The sequence below is a fragment of the Cupressus sempervirens genome, chromosome 1, assembly GCF_028749045.1.
Source record: "Cupressus sempervirens isolate cs-2001-9-10 chromosome 1, ASM2874904v1, whole genome shotgun sequence".
In the NCBI taxonomy this organism is placed as follows: Eukaryota; Viridiplantae; Streptophyta; class Pinopsida; order Cupressales; family Cupressaceae; genus Cupressus; species Cupressus sempervirens.
Genome location: NC_143118.1, coordinates 205,406,918 through 205,424,453, shown reverse-complemented (window position 1 = coordinate 205,424,453; position 17,536 = coordinate 205,406,918). Strand labels below are relative to the sequence as shown.

Below are 17,536 nucleotides of genomic sequence, written 5' to 3'. Positions count from 1 at the left end.
CAAGATAGAGCACTTGGTGTACTTTGATCCATGATAGTGGATGTGTTGGCAAGGATTGTTACCTTGTTCATTTATGTGGCTATAGATTGACCCTATGCAATGTATACAACAAGTGAGAGATTATTGAGATAATGGATGTTGCACACATTGGATAATATTGTTATATTTTACTATGTAATGTTGCATCTAGATGGACATGCAACATGTAAAGATTCCCATGGGATATACTTGATGAGTTGTATTATAACATTGAGATGATATTTGATGTAATTATTTAGTATTGGGGAAAATTTAAAAAAAAATTAATATTGAATGTGTGGTCAGTGAGTTAGGTAGCACATGGTTTTAGCACATGGTTTATGTAATACCACTTGGGGGTTTCATGGGACTTGTTACTATATAAGAAGCCACAAGGTTAGTTATTTTATGACAAGAGGAAAAGGCAAAAAGGCAAAAGTCAATCAGGACAAGGCTTGACATGTTAGCCAAGGGAGAAGTTGTGAAGGTTGGAAGCATGGCATGGGATGTATAGATTCATTCTTGTTCACATGGATTATTTCGTAGTGGCTATGCTTTGAAGTTTTCCATGGTTGTATAGCAATGATATTTTTTGCTAAATAATACATGGTGATGGATGCTTTTGGAAGATAGGTTTTTCCTTCAATGAGGGTTTCCCAAGGTATATCTTGTGTCATAATTTTTGTGGGTATGTTGTCTATTCTCTTTCATGTGGATTTCAATTGCATATTTTTTTTCCAGATCTATTATGGATTATGTGAAAATAGTTATATTCTTTTTTGCAAGTTTCCTTACAGAGTATGTAGTAGTGACAAATAATTGCAATTAAGTTTTGTGGATGAAGTAGATGTAAAACGATATTAAGATAATTTTTTTAGAACCTGTTATCATATATTATGATAACACAAGTACAATAAGTATGTCTAAGAATATTGTATTGTATTCTAATACTAAGAATATATCTATTAAGTATCATGCCTTGAGAGAGAAGGTAGAAGACAAAGAGATTAGATTAAAGTATGTTAGTACTAAAGGTCATATTGCAGATATTTTTACAAATCTGTTACTTAAAGATACATTTGAGTACTTGAGAGGTATGCTTGGAGTTTTGTCCTTGCCTACTTCATAGTAAATGATGTAATGATTGCATTAGTGTAGTGATACAAAGTACTATTGTTTGACTAGATTGAATGTTGATGCTTCCTATATGGGGAGTATCTATGATGAGAAGAGTCATTAAGGACTCTTAGTAATTGGTCTTGAACTATATCTTTGGACAATTGAGCTGGTTGAGGACTTGGAACAGCTAATTAACATAATGAGGTCTTTGACATTGATGTCAATAGGTGAGAGAATACATGGAAAACATTTCCTAAGTATGAATGGGGGAGAATAGAAGTGTGCATGAAAATCTCTACTTTAGTAGGTAGATTTAGAAAGATTCATGTAACTAAGAAGAAATATCTCTTTGAAGATGATATACAACATGGAGAGTCATAATGTATGGGGGAGATGCTAAGAGTTGTTTAGCATGTGAACAACTAATGCCAATCCTAAGAAGATGTAGAATAGAGCATTGTTCTAGAGGATTTTAGATTTGATTGATGAAGAGGATTTGAAACTTCATAAGATAAAAAATAGTAGAATATTGTTTTGTATTCTTCGAACCTAGATGTTTTCTGTCTATGTTGCCATTAATTCCAAAGTGGGGGATTGTTAGCATGAATTCTGATAGTATTCCTTTGGGACAATATCCTAAGCATTAGAGAGCATGTGGTAGTAGTGACATGTTGCTTTCATGACTATGTTTGTCATTGATGTCAGCATAGCAATAATTTAGTGAAAATTGGCAGTGTAGCAGATATATATTATGATCGTATGGACAAAGTTTTGATGGTCAGGTGATGCTCAGTTAAGGACATTTTCTACATTATTTCCTGATGATGAGGCTAAATTCCTAACTTAAGTCAAAGATATATGGAAGTTATACATAATTTATAGAGAGCAGTACAATAGGGTACCTAAGAAGTAGTTTTTGATGATTGTATTTTTTTCTCAAGTAACAAATGTATAATTAGGATAACTAAAATTATATAGTGATAGAGGACAGTCTGATGATGATGTCAGTGAGTGGGCAAGTCCTAAAATTGCATGTGTGAGAAGTTGTATAAACTATGAGTCAATAGTACTATTATGATTGCCAAATAACTAATTATCTTATTGTTGTCCTATTATAATTACTTGGGAAATCCTCAAGGCCAACTCAAGGAATTGTTTGGAGGAATTGATATAAGGATACTATTTTACTTGATTGTAAAGTGTATGAGGATGAGAATTGGTTAAGGAACTGCAAAGAAGAGAAAAGTGTTTGGTAAATGTGAGTAAGTGACCCAAAGAATTATTGGATGTGAAGTTTGTGATCTAGTATCGAGATTAGAAGGAGTTGAAGTCTAGTTGACATGAGAGAGGAAGAAGAAGGACACTTGTGTTTTAATTCTTTTATTCTACAAGGAATAATGTAGAGATCATTTGGATAGCGGGTTCATTGGTCTTGCCCCTAAAGTAGTTTGTATAGTTGGCCCATCTACCTTCCACAACTCCTAATAGGGTTGGAATCTCCTAATAGGAATTCAAAGTCTCCTAACAAGGGGTGATATGTACTAAATGTTTTCATAGACTTCTAATAGGGTCCATACCATATTTATAATAGTGCATCATCTTATGGGTAGAATCCCCACCAGGGTTTTTCCCTTTGATCAAGGGTTTCCCTACTTAACATATTTGGTGTTATTGTGCATGAACATCTTGTGGTTTCTGATTATATTGCTCATATGGTTAAGATTTAAAAAGCTTGATCATTGTGATAATAGTTGGATAATAGATTCACCCCCTACTCCCCGCCTCTCTTGATTATTTTGGTGGAATATATATTATAATGATGAATTCTTGTCTTTTCCTTCATCAATTTTCCAAACAATAAAGTGGGTATCACTAAAATCACGACCATAATATAACTCATCTTCTTACCTTTCTGTATATATAATTTTTTTCATTTTTTGACAACATTAACATTATAAATGTCAATTAGTTTTACCACTATCTTCATAGTCCTCACATACATATGTCTAGATACATTTCTATATGCATAAAATAAGGAGAAAATTTTGATCTCCAAGTTTCTTACATGTAGAAGTTGTAAATTATAATATTTTTTTGTTAGAACTTAGACTCTTTAAATAAGGATCTCCTATATTATTTATTTATATGCTTAGAACTACATCTATTCTAGCTAATCATTATTTCCTTCAATCATGCTCTAGTTAGGATAGCATGCATCTATTGTTCATACATAGAAATTTAGGTAAAGACCCACCATTGATGGTGTGAAAGATTGTTGAAATAGAGGCAATGTAATTCCACTTCCATGGTGCAATGAAATTTTAAAACTGAGTTTTTTTTTCAGTGTATTTTGTTCTAGCAATGTGCAAGAATAATTGATTTTAATTTATGTTTTTGGTTTTATCTCCTCTCCTTTCTAACTTATTGATTGATAATACAAAACTAAGTGCCAAAACTCTTAGTTATAGAGAGTCTCACATTACCGATAAATTAGTAGATCAATTATAATTCAAACTCTTAAAAAATTTGTAAACTATCCATGAATGTTAGTTATGATTTATCTCTACTAGTTAAACAACTACATATCTAAATAGACCCAGAGTTCTAATTGACCAGTTCTTATTCATAGGAGGTAACTTCTACAATCAATTTATTTTTAACAAATAAATATGGAGATCAATTTTACATGACTACATGCATGAAGGAGAAAATATGTTTGCATGATTCTTCATGAAGAGTAAATAAGGACAAATTATCTCATTCCAACACTAATTTGGTTATTTTGAATAAATGCCAATTATTTATAAGTTTTGAAAGCATGCCAAAGATTGATCCCATTAGAACAATTTGGAGAATCCCATTTACTAATTTGATTTCATGACTTGGGTTGAAAATGGGTTCAAGTATTTTGAATAGATTTAATTGGGAAATTTTGAACCCTATCAGTTTACTTGTTATTAACCAATTCAAGAATCAATTGTACATTATATAAAAGAGGATTTTAATAATTGTTTCAATGTGCAATTTTTTAGTATGGGAAAATTTCAAAATTTTTGATTCAAAGTTTTCACTTGTCTTTTCATTGGCAGCCCAAAGACAAAGTATAGATTTCAAAGAGTTGGTTATTTAAATATATTTCTCTATGCTAATATGTGACTGATTTGGAGATGATGATTTATTTTTAATTATGTGGCCATTTTTTATCATGCAATCACTATTATTTGGTCAAATTTATATCTTTTGTATTACCTACTTCATATATAGTATATATTCATGAATTTTAAGTAAAATGGCATTGTTTTGAGGGTGAAGGTAATCAGATTAATATTGGATATTGCTATGCAGTATGAACAATGAAATTTCAATGAAGCTTTGCTACAAGAACATGATTGAGTAATTAGTGGATATGAGGATATGGAATTTTCTTTGATTATAACAATAAAGTGAGGGGTCAATTTGTCAATGTTGTGATTATTTATAGTTTGGTAAAAGGCATTCAGATGCTCTGCATCGAGTGGTATTAGAGGTTAGTGAATGATCTGGGTTAAGCAAGTATTTGGATGTTTATTTTTGTTAATGAGTTTTAGTTGTAGATGCATGTCCACTCATTGAAGGGAGGTGGGCATGAAGATCTTACTAAAGGGGAAAAAGAGATGGTCTAGGGCTTGAGAAGGAGATCCAATTGGTTGCAAAAAAACCTAGGGAGAGAGGCAAGATAGGACTTTTAGGTGAGGAAATTTTTTTTCTTGAGATGCAGTACTAAGGAGTGGACTTGATTTTAGAGTAGCACCCTCAATGAAACCATATGAATTCTATTAGTGGGAGTCACTTTGAAGATAGTTTAAAAGAGGTATCAAAGAATAGTTGAAGATGAAGAAGGAAACAATTGTTGTGTAGGTTAGTAGTGGTACATTTCCATAAGACATGGAAATTATTCAAGATGAGGAGTATGGTATAAAGGCACCCAATCATCAAGAATCATTCATTCTGATATATTAATGTTATGTATTACATTTTAAGGTAAAGTTAAAAAAATCCAAATAATGATATTCTAAATGTATAAACATACAAATATTGCAAAATTATATGTCCAAGAAGCTATTCCATCATTGGGAAGTTGAAAGAAGATTGTAACTAAAAGAATATAATCGGCCTCATAATTATGAAGGGGATGGACGATGGATTGAATAAGAAATGGAAAGTGACCTCTAGATGTTGACAACCAAGAGCATTTGTGACTTTGAAATAGAATGATTATAAAGTTTTAGTTTTTCTTTCATGACTAGCATGATTCCATTAATTTATGATTCTATTTGAAGGTCAATCTCTATTACATTAATCATTCCTTAAGAGTCCTAGCTTATAATCCATGTTATCAACTTCATTATATTTGGGCTCTGAATGTACAAATCATGGATTGGTTATGTATTTTAAAGTTTCAAATTTAATCACTAATCAGTTATTGTATTTGTCGTAGGCAATATACTATTGAATTCACTTTGTGCTATTGTGAATTAGTTTCCACCAATTAGAAATTTTTTATTTTTTTCATTGAAATATTTATAAAGTTTTGTTATTAATTTACAAATTTTACATATTATAAAATTATATCTCTCAAATTTGTTTGGTTCATTTCAATTGGTGTTATAGGACCCCTTTTTGGAGGCTTCCTCCATCTTACTTTTCTTTCAACAAGATGTTTGGGGTGAATATTAGTTTAGATTTTTATTTGCTACTCTATTGTGTACATTTGATGAATGCAAAAGCATATAAATATAAGATTAAAATTAATCTTGTAAACTATAAAAATATAAAATAATAATTATATTCAATAATGCTAAAGCATATTTTAGAATTTTGGAGAGTTAAATTGGCAATAAAAAATTTACTATTATTAATTTTTTAGGGGTGAACTAACATTTAAATTAAATATCAAATTTGAAACCATGTCATAACCAAATTTGGTAAATCCTCTTTTAATTTAATCTTTAAATAAAAATAAAAATATATAATATCTATTTTTTAAATGATCTTAGAACTGGTATATATACTTTAAATAAATCTATGGAAGGAAATGCCTATAGATATCAATTATAAAATACTTGAAATTTAATTTATTATACTATAAAAAATTATATTTTATTGTATCTGTTTTTAAATTAAGTATTTTATTTATATTTATTATGTATGTCTTTAAAACTTATAATTTTAGCAAATCATATATTTAATATGAGGTGTTTATTAATTATTTTCAAAAGTATATTATGTTTATCAGCATTAATTATGATATAAAATTTATTTGAATCAAAATTAGAATATTTAGACTCTTACTTATACTTCTCATACTTATTTTTTATGATATAGAATTTATTTTTATAGTTTTGTTTTTTTTAATAAAAATTATTATTAAGATATAATATTGTAAGAGGTGCCTGAAACCTCTTTGCACTCAGCAAAACTTGATTTCTGGTGGACTTTTTGAGGGTCATTCAACTTCACCAGTAGACCAAAAGCCCATTGACTAATTTTATTTCATTAATTTCTTTGAAAATTGATTCAACTATTTTGAATAGATTTAATTGGAAAAGGTTGAACTTCGTGGGTTTACTTGTTATTAACCAATTCAAGAATCAGCTGCACATTAGATGAAAGAGGAATTTAATAATTGTTTCAATCTGCAAGTTGCCAGTTTGGGGAAATTACAAAATTTCTGATTTGGAGTTTTGATTTGTCTTATCAGTGGTCCAAAGACGAAGTATTAATTTCAAAGAGTTCGTTAAATAAATTTCTCTATGCTAATATGTGACCGATCTCGAGATGATAACGTGGTTTTAATTATGTGGCCATTTGTTGTCATACAATCATTATTATGTGGTCGGGTTTATATCTTTTGTATTGTCCGATTCATATAATCGAATTTCAAGTGAAATGAAATTTCTTTGGTAGTGAAGACTGCTGTGCCGTATGAACAATGATATTTTGATGGAAGCTTTTGTAGGAGAATATGATTGAGTAATTAGTGGATATGAGAATATGGAATTTTCTTCTATTATGACAGTAAAATGAGGGGTCAATTTGTCGATGTTGTGATTGTTTCCAGTTTAGGGAAAGGTATTCAGATGGTACTTGTGAATAAGCTATTTCACTCATCAGCAGCGTTGCCAAAATGAGGAGGAGCACCTTTACAAAGCGCTTCATCGCTCTCCTTCAATCAATGGATGTAAACTAACTCATGTTTATCATATAAATTCACCTAAAATCATGTTGTCCATAGAAGTCGCCGTTTCAAATGGGTCATCCACGACTTGGACGGGTCTCTCACGGTGTGGAAATCTCCTCCATTAATTATGGTTGGTGTTGGAAAAGCTCCTTTATTGACAGACGGCCGGCTTAGAAAAATCAATGAATGTAAAAAGAACTCATGTTTATCATGTTGCCTCCGTTTCAAATGGATCATCCACGACTTGGACGGGTCGCTCACGGTGTGGAAAATTCCTCCATTAATTAGGGTTGGTGTTGGAAAAGCCCTTTTATTGACAGACGGCTTAGAAAAATCAGTATTATGAACGGGTCATACACGTAATGGGATTTTCTTAAGCTTTGACCAAATAATTCTGTGCTTGCATTCAATTTCTTTTACTTTCGGACACATCACCAATTAGTTATAATGTTGTATCTATTAAAATTCAACTACATAGTTTTGAAATTAAATGTATTAATTTATATTTTATAGATCAATTAATTGAATTGTGAGAATTGACATGAATTAAATAGTATATTAATATGACTTACAAAAAGTAAGTCAATTTTGACTATTTAACATTTCCAATCTAAAATTCAAACATTAATACCGATGCATTCACCAGTAAACTAGGACCCATTAACTATAAACTATTATTCATATAAACCAATAAGGTTGACTTCCAAATTACACAATTGAATTGAACTCTTACACTAATGTAAAATATTAGACAACTTCAAATTAGATCGCCTTTCTCTATTAATAGGTTTAACGATCGATTTGATCTATATTGCTCATTTGTATTGAAGAAATATTGGGGATCTCTGTGGAAATATGCTCCATTATCATTCTCTGTTTACGAAGATGCACAAGACAGGTTACAAAATCAGAGCTTTGTCTATTTTGTGTTTCACCGCAAACATCCTTGCTCCGTTTGTCTCAGTTGCCGCTCAGCCAGGTAAGTACACCCAAATGCACGAATTTCGCCCCCAAAAAAACTGCCTTTTTAATACTCTTTTCGTGCATTATTTCGAGAGCTTATTATTGCATGTTGGCGAAACAGGATTCCTCAACATCGATTGTGGCGGGAGAACGAATTCGACGGACCCGGAGACGAATATGAGCTGGATTACGGACTCCAATTACATAGACGTTGGTGAAACAGTAAATTTTTCTGTGCCGAGTACGCAATTGCACATGCAATCTATGCGCCTTTTCCCAAAGACTCTAAATAAATCCTGTTATCGATTGCCTATGAATCCGAACGTCAACTATCTCCTAAGGCTTTGGTTTCTTTTTTATTATTACGATCAATCACAAAATCTTCCTACCTTTAATATCTCCTTCGAGACGGAAGGACTGCTTGTTCAGAAGGTTCAGACAATCAACACTGCGCAAGATATTGAATGGACAAGTGAAAAGATCTTGACAAGTCCAAACGGGGTTCTTTACGTTTGCTTCATTCGAACTTCCGATGACAGCGATCCTTTCGTCTCTGGAATCCAGTTGAGAAGTCTTTTGAGTGGGATGTACAGTTTGCAAGTGAAGCCAGGGACAATGTTGAGCTCTGTGGACCGACGTGATCTTGGTATTAATACAACCGACCGTGTCAGGTATGTTAATTTTTCATAATTCATATTCATTTACAGATTAATCTTACGATAAATTGACCAAAAAAATTTATCTGATTTATAATAATTAATAATATGGGTTAAAATATAGATAGACAATAATACAGATACACTTAAAAAATTTGAGTTTGGAGGAAAACTTTAGTTTGGAATTTTTTTTGTAAATGTTAGATCTTCTATTCAGTCTAATTATTGTAACCTAACCTGAGCATTAGGATTTTGCTAGTACAACATACCAAATTAAAATACATGAATATAGAAAAATTGCAACATGAACTAGAACCATTTCAACATGATAACGTATTACATACTCAATAGTAACATTAAAAACTCAAGATTCATATATAAATTCAACTACCCATCGCAATAGCAACATGGTTGTTGAATGAAAGAGGAGGGTACTTCCAAATTTAGGAGGGGGTGGAGTCCCAGAATTACACAGTTTAACAGAAAAAAATAAAAAATTGTTACAACAAATCTTTTCTTACAAAACTGGTGCTTAATATCCAACTAAAGTTACTTTAAGACACTCCACCCTATCTTTACAACTAAACAACCTAAAAAATACTAAGAAAATATTTATCAATTTCTTCAACATTTCGAGAAATCTTTCCATGTATTTAGATTTTATTCTTCATAAGAAGGTCTCGAATTAGTAGAGTAACTTTTTCAAGTTTATATTTACATTCAATATCTTGAGTCAACAGACTAATCGGTTTTCCTTTGAATCAATTAGGTATCCTCAAGATGAATTCGATCGGTTTTGGTCGACAGACAAAGGTATAGCTTTAGATAACAGAACTCTACCGATATTATCCAGACGTTCCGTGGATTTCAACGATCAAAATAATAGCAGCAATGTTCCTCCAATCTCTGTGTTGCAGTCAGCCCTAACTGTACAACAGTCTACAGAACCGTTGGCTTTTCATCTAGATAGGCAACATATTAAAACCTTAGTTGTACTTTACTTTGCAGAAATTGAGGCTCTTAATTTTTCTGAATATAGGAAATTCAAAATTATAAGAAAGACAGAAAATGTTTGCAATGTAAGCTTGGATGTGAAAAATAATTTTGTACAAGTGCCCCTCATATACGACTCACTAGAGCAGGTAGACTTTTCTCTGGAGGCTGTACATGATGAGCAAGGTAAATCCAACCGCGGACCACTCATTAGTGCTTTTGAATCTTATAAAATATTCGACAGCGAGCCGGCAACTGATGCAGGCGATGGTAAGCTTGAGTGCTTTATTCTTATGAGATGGATTACTGTACGAATTATTATTCATGAAATAAAGGTCAACTATACTGTTAAATCATAATAACAATATACATATACAATTTGGCTTACTGCAATCTTTTCTTAATGTGTTTGAGATTGATTTTATTATAAAAATGATGATTTGAGAACGATGCGTTTGAGCTGCAGTCGGTGCTCTTTTATCAATCAAAACGGCTTTTGGCATGAAGAAATGGATATCAGATCCTTGCTTTTCTATTCCGTGGGAGGGAATCAAGTGCAACAAAAACTATACAGTTAGAGTTGTAGAAATGTAACTTGAATCATATCACTTACATGTTATTTTGTATGCTATAGCAATTGGGCCGTGTAGGAAAGGCTGATGAGAGTTATTTTGTATGTCATATCACTCATCAGCGATCTATCAGGAAGGAATTTGTCTGGACCAGTACCAAATCATATCAACGACTTAACTGAATTGAGAAGCATGTGAGAACTCTTCGTATCTTAATTTTTCTTTTCATTTTCTTAATGAATTGAATATAGTAAAATCTATCTGATTTTCACAATCCAAGATCATTTTTGTTGTACTTTTTCAATTCGATTGGATATCCCGTTTTGTGATTCATTATCAGGACTATCCTGAGAGCTGAAGAAGTAGAAATCAGCATTCTAAATTTTTTAATGATAGAATGTAATGTCCATACAAAACACTCATGTAATCGAAGTTATAAACTATAGTAAGAATGAATATAATAATTTAAATTTTACTTGCAAGTTTTTTTTTTTTTCCTTTTGTTTTGAACAGTTCTGTCCAGGACAACCATCTATCGGGAATTCTACCTGATATATGCAACTTAACAAGATTGGAGATACTGTAAGTGGAGTCAAAACCCGTTACATATACTTTTTATTGGCTATAAATGACTCTTCCAAGCAAATTACAATTATTTTGACCGGATGTCCAGGCGGTTTCGAAACAATAATCTAAGCGGTACCATCCCAGACTGTCTCTCCGAATTGAGAGACTTGAAGGAACTGTATGTCCTCCCTTTTCATGTTTCAATAATTTTGTAGTTTAATTGACTTATGTTATTATTATTTGGGAAGTCAATCTTGTGATGGATCCTCGATTTTGATCAGAAATGTTATAAGCTGTCTATCGCACATTGAATTCAAAATCTAATATCAAATGTACTTTTCATCTGCATCTCCCAGAAGTTTGGAGAACAATAACTTTAGCGGAGTTGTTCCCGAAGGACTTTTGCGTAATAGATTATTGGACATTAGGTAATCTCTCCTTCTTTCTAATATAATATTCTTTAAACAAGTATAAACACGTGTACTTGGGGATTGTTAATATTTGGGAATTTTTAAAAACTCCTTCGCCAGGTATTCTGGGAATCCGGGTCTATGCAAGGATAGTAATCAATGCAAGTCAAAAGATAACAAAATGAAGATTGTATTAGGATCAACGATTGGTGCTTCCATTGCTGTTTCTTTGGTGTTGATATCCATTTTTATGTACCGACGAAGAAGACACCAGATGAATCCACACCCATTGTTAGGTATTAGAGAGATTCAAGTAAATTTATGTTCTTTTTAGTTTTTCTTGTGATACATATTTCTATCAGTTTTAAACATCACATATTAATGTAAAAGTTCAGGTTGAAAAAATAAGTCAAATATCACCTATCTTTATTATATTTTTTCAACGATATTACAGATGAACGTTCAATACCAGTAGCGGCAGCAAACCCTTTAAGCTGTCGTTCATTCAGTCTGCTGGAGATGAAGACAGCCACGTCCAATTTCAGCCAAAAGATTGGAGAGGGCGGTTTCGGAAGTGTTTACTTTGGCAGGTTAGCTGATGGAAAAGATGTAGCTGTAAAGCTGCTCTCCTCCTCCTCAAAGCAAGGAATGAAAGAGTTTTTAAATGAGGTAATGGAAAATATCTTCGGATTGAAGATCAAATATAGATGTTTAATTGCAGGCAAATAGCTGGCGTGTTCTACTTAGGAGAATCTTGCCTTAGTTTTCTTTTAGATTTAATTACTGTGTCTTCATTTTTACAAGTCTTCCATATATCTAAGAATCAATTGTAATTCATTTAACATTTAATTAAAATATTTTTAATGGAGTTATTTTATATTTCTTTCTGAGTATTCTTTATTTTTCACCATTCTTTAAGTTTAAAGTCCAATTTCTTTTGTTGATAATTGGATCAATCTTCTTTCTAAATTTAAATATGTTATTCTTATTTTCTCAGAGTTTCATCTGATTTATCCAATGTATCATAAAATGAGAACATCACTTATCAATGAACAAAGTAGGATTGCAATAGCCACCCTTACACATTACATAAAGATAAAAAAGGTTAAGTTTGAAAAAATAAGTGAACTTTGACTATTTAACTCTTTTAACATAGAAATGAAGTCTTTTGTCCAACCTACAACAATATAATAAATGATGAATTAATAAAAGTATTTTTTTTCTGACTTTGTGTACATGTCTATTTTTCATTGCAAAATGCATTGACTAGTCTTCTTTTTAGTTTACAACTGGTAATTCTCTTCTTCTATTTCTGCAAACTCTATTATCTAGATGCTTAGAATATTTTTTCATACTCAGATACTAATTCTAGAATCTTAACAACATACTTATATTTAAATGAAAAAGAATGATAGAATATGCAAAATCTTTATTGATATTTCAATAATAGTTTTGAGATTTAAATAAATATTTATCTGATTTCAAATCATGATTTAAAAGTTATTATAATCTTAGTAATCCTTAAACATTACATATTAAGAAAGAAATTAAATATAGCAAAAAAATTATTAACATTAATTATTTAACACTTTTAATTTTAATCCAAGATATAATCTTATTAACTAATAGATAAATTTTATTATATAACAATTTTCTATTTTTTTCAATCTCTACAATTTGTTTCAAATTCTCATTACTTTTGTGATGATCAGATCAACCTTCTTTCTCGAAAACATCACAAGAATTTGGTATCCTTAATTGGCTACTGCAACGACTCCGAGGAGCTTATGCTTGTGTATGAGCACATGTGTGGAGGATCACTGAAGGACCACCTCTATGGTAAGACAATTCTTCATAAGAAAATCCAGTAATATTAGTTTAAGACACACTAATTAATGTTGATGTCCACCTCCAGGTTCTCTATCAAATGCTTCCACACTTGATTGGAAAACTAGACTTGGAATAGCTCTAGACGCAGCACCAGGTAAAACCTTTTCATATCTCATTGATTTTTCTTTTTTTTCAACAAAATCAATATAACTGATGTCTTAATTATTCATTCTCTTTCATAATGTCCAATGCGTTTAAAGGGCTGCAATATTTGCATGTAAGTTGTACGCCAAAAATAGTTCATAGGGATGTGAAGAGCTCAAACATACTTCTCGATAGCAATCTGCGGGCAAAAATGGCAGATTTTGGTCTTTCAAAAATAATTGGCGATGAGAGAATCACAAGTCATATAACCACAACAGTAAAAGGAACAGTGGGATACTTAGATCCAGAGTAAGATGATTTCTATTCCTACTTTCTACGATTTATTTTTTGTCCAAACTATGGGTTCATATATTGGATAAACTAATTTGATGGCATTATCTCTGAATCATGCAAATGCTTTTGTTAATGTTCAAGATACTTTCATACGACTAAGTTGACAGAGAAAAGTGACGTATATAGCTTCGGAGTGGTTTTGTTGGAGATGATATGCGGGAGGAAATCAATTGATCCAGATCTATCTGAAGAAGAACTAAGCCTTTTGAAATGGGTGAGCCTTTATTTATAATACTCTCCAATGTTTTATTTCAGCTAACTTGTTTAATATCTAAATATAGGCAGATTTTATAAAACTAAGTGTATATGCATTTTGTGTTCTCTTGTCAGGTAATGCTACATCTCGAGGGGAATGACGATTATGGTGGTGTACTGCCGAACATCATAGACCAAAAGCTATGCATGTCTGATATCGACATGAAATCTCTCTACCCAATATTTAATTTGTCACTCAAATGCATTCAGAATGAAGCATCGAAGAGGCCGACCATATCTCAAGTGGAAAAACAGATTAGAGAAGCCATGGACATAATTAGGCCCGAATCTTCAACAGAAAAGATAAATAATCCTCTATATTCCGCGGAGTATAGTTACAGCCTACTTGAAATTGGCAGATAATTGGAAATGATATTGCGTCCAATCTGACCTCTGATTTCTATAGCAATTCATTATTTGAATTGCTATTGCTATATATGTGGTCGTATAAACATCATATGTTAAAGCTTAATTGTTAGGTTAAAAATATTAAATACTCAAAGTTAACTTACTTTTAAATTAAAAAATTTCTTAGTATGATGTTTAATAGTGGCTAGAATTTGTAATGTTATATTAGTATGATGTTTAATAGTGGCTAGAATTTGTAATGTTATATCAAAAAAATTAGTTATATTTAACCAGATTTATAAGTAGTTTTCTAATAAGTTTTTAAGATTGTTAAGATGTTTTTTGAATAATCATTAATATCTACTTGTTTGGTATTAGAGGATAAGCAAGTCAGATCTTTTTGGTATTAGAGGATAAAAAATGATATCATTCTTATTCATTCTTTAGATTATTAGTGATATGTATTAATTATTGAACATACCTATGAAACAAATGTAAAATATGAATCCGCAATGATATGTATTACTATTCTAAATTAATATTGATATATATTAATAAAATTTGTATTTAATATATTTATGAAAATAATGTAATGAAAAGATAAAGGTTAAAGTGCATGTTTTGGATAGGAGGGAAGCTTGTGACTATGTGGGAAATTGTTAAGGCGATCAAGCTCTTAATTTGGCATCTCAAAATCCATATAAAATTAAAATGGAATGACAAAATGAAATAACAATGGACTATTAGAAAATTGTAGGATTAACAAACTATATGTTTGTAGATTTAGAAACTTCTACATGACTAGCTTCTACTAAGTTTAGGACCTAATGTTATAGATTAAATATTTCCCTGAGAAAGGCATTTGTTACCAAATATGCAACCAAAAGTGTTAGTATAAACAAGGTTATTACAAAACTAGTTAAGACTAGGTTTGAGCTTTTCACACTTAGTTTAAGTTTACTTAGGCTAGTTGAGCTAGTTCTCTCACCTTGTGTGGTGCAGACATGTGTCCTCCATTGTGGAAACACCTTGTACATGCACATTTTCCATTTTTAAACAGAGCTACAAGTGTTGCATGTTTGAAGGGTTGGTCAATGAGTTTGTCCAGTCATATCAAATCCTTCTCCGTGCCTAGTTATGAAAGGATTTTTTCTATAATACACTAGAGTAACTTCATTTGTGGCTCTATATTCATTGCTTATTTACCTCTAATTGCTGCTTAGTTTTTCATAGTATAAAAAAAAAAGCATCAACATGCTAAAGGAGAGAAAAAAAACTCTAAAATGGATAAAAAAGGGAAGCACAAAGATAAAAATGATAACTTTCTTTTAAATTAATTATCGGGTGAGGTAAATGTTTCTTTTGTAACAAAGCTACTAATAAATAAGTTCAATGCATGAAGAAACAAATCCAGCACCTCAATTTTCTACAAAAGAAACAATAATATTGATGTAACTGATTTTGTTGAAGTATCTCCTTGAAATCAAGTATTACTAAGGCCAAAGAAAAATTGAAATGAAAGCTCCTACTTACTCAGGTGATTAAAAATTTTGGTGCTACATATTATATGTGCTTTCATTCAGATCCTGATAATAGTCTTTATAATTTAGATAATTTAGATGATTCAATAGATGAAAACCATTTTTGGTAGATTCAACAACTACATCATGAGCATTTGAGGAGGTGCTATAGGATTCTTTTCTTGTTATCACTTTTTTGGAGTATGTATATGGGTACCTTACTAAGTGAGTCACTGAGACCATTTTTTTATCATGTCCTCCTCTATATGATCCGGGGGTGGGGGTAAGAGTATTTATTTAATTTATACCTTGGATTTTAATCTTAATTAGTGATCCATATATGTTCACTCCTTTTCTACAAAAGTCTTCATCCATAAAAAAATCTACTAGAGATGTGTACATTTTACATCAACACATCATACTAGTTTCTTGGGAAAAAATTTCACCACTCCAATTCATCTGTCCTTTCATAGTTAGACTTGGTTCATCATTCTACCTATGTGTACTTGACTTGTCTAATGAATTTATAACCAAGATTCTTTTATTATAGTTTTGTGCTCTATTTTATCTCTTAGATTTTGTTGATTTATTCAAAAGAGAAAAAATAAAGAAAGAATAAACCAAAAAAAATCTAAAATATGATTAATCTTGGACTAAACTAAATCAATTTCTAGAAAACAAGAATCTAAAAAATCTTTTTCATGGTCTCATTGGATTCAACCTTTGAACAAGACATTTTGAAAGAAATCCTCTTGAGGTCTTGAGAAAAGTGTACCACCAATGTTTTAAGGTTTCCACTTGTTCTAATACTTTGTACTTTATTATTGTCAATATTCCTATGAGTTTTTCTCTCTCTAATTTTGAGATTAATAACCATTATCATTTGACAATTATCATTTGTTATTAAAAAATTATCCAAATTTCTTCTAAAGTATCCCTAATAACCCTCTAATTAAATACGAGTAAATAATTTAAAATTAATACTTATAAGTTTTTTTCTCTAGGGTCATAATTCTACCATCATAATTTGTTCTCATTTTTTTAACACCCTTTACTTCTTTATTTGGAGAAGCAATAAGATTGTTTTCTTTTCTTTCCTCCCAAGGAACATGTCTCTACTATTTATTCTTTTATTGGCAATGAACCTTCCTCAACTTGATGTTTATCTTGTTAAATTTATGAAATACCCCTTTATTCATTATAAATAAATAAAAATAAGCATTACATAAATTTATTCTTACATTTTGTCTTAGTCTCACTACTTCTTGTCAGCATTCTCTCTTGTTGGTATCTCTAACTATTGTTGTCTATTAGCACATCAAACACTTAGTCATATACTAGGTAGGCTTAGAAGGTCATCACTATGATTGGGCTACTCTATATAGGCCGAGTCATGTAAAGACTTGTGTATAAAACATGTAAATACGAAGTTCTATAGGAGTTGGGAAAGTCTTTGGTCACTAGGAATTTTCAATATAAGATGATTCTAATGTTTACCGAGATGTTCAAGTACATTGAAGCTGTGCTACATAGAAGGTGTTGAGCATAGTAAAGATCAAGTTTCAAA

The 17,536-nt window shown here is 31.1% G+C and overlaps 1 protein-coding gene across 1 annotated transcript; it reads left to right on the top strand.

The window, feature by feature from the left end:
• The first annotated feature begins 8,159 nt into the window (after nt 1–8,159).
• On the top strand, nt 8,160–14,628 carry LOC149576840 (putative LRR receptor-like serine/threonine-protein kinase At1g67720). The gene is made up of 15 exons (XM_089822931.1): nt 8,160–8,336; nt 8,442–8,991; nt 9,746–10,239; nt 10,436–10,559; nt 10,664–10,735; nt 11,055–11,123; nt 11,215–11,286; nt 11,465–11,536; nt 11,639–11,814; nt 11,973–12,187; nt 13,231–13,357; nt 13,434–13,502; nt 13,609–13,801; nt 13,928–14,060; nt 14,177–14,628. The coding sequence occupies exons 1-15, from the start codon at nt 8,213–8,215 to the stop codon at nt 14,462–14,464; spliced, it is 2,778 nt and encodes a 925-aa protein (XP_089679057.1). The 5' UTR covers nt 8,160–8,212; the 3' UTR covers nt 14,465–14,628.
• The last annotated feature ends 2,908 nt before the right edge of the window (nt 14,629–17,536 follow it).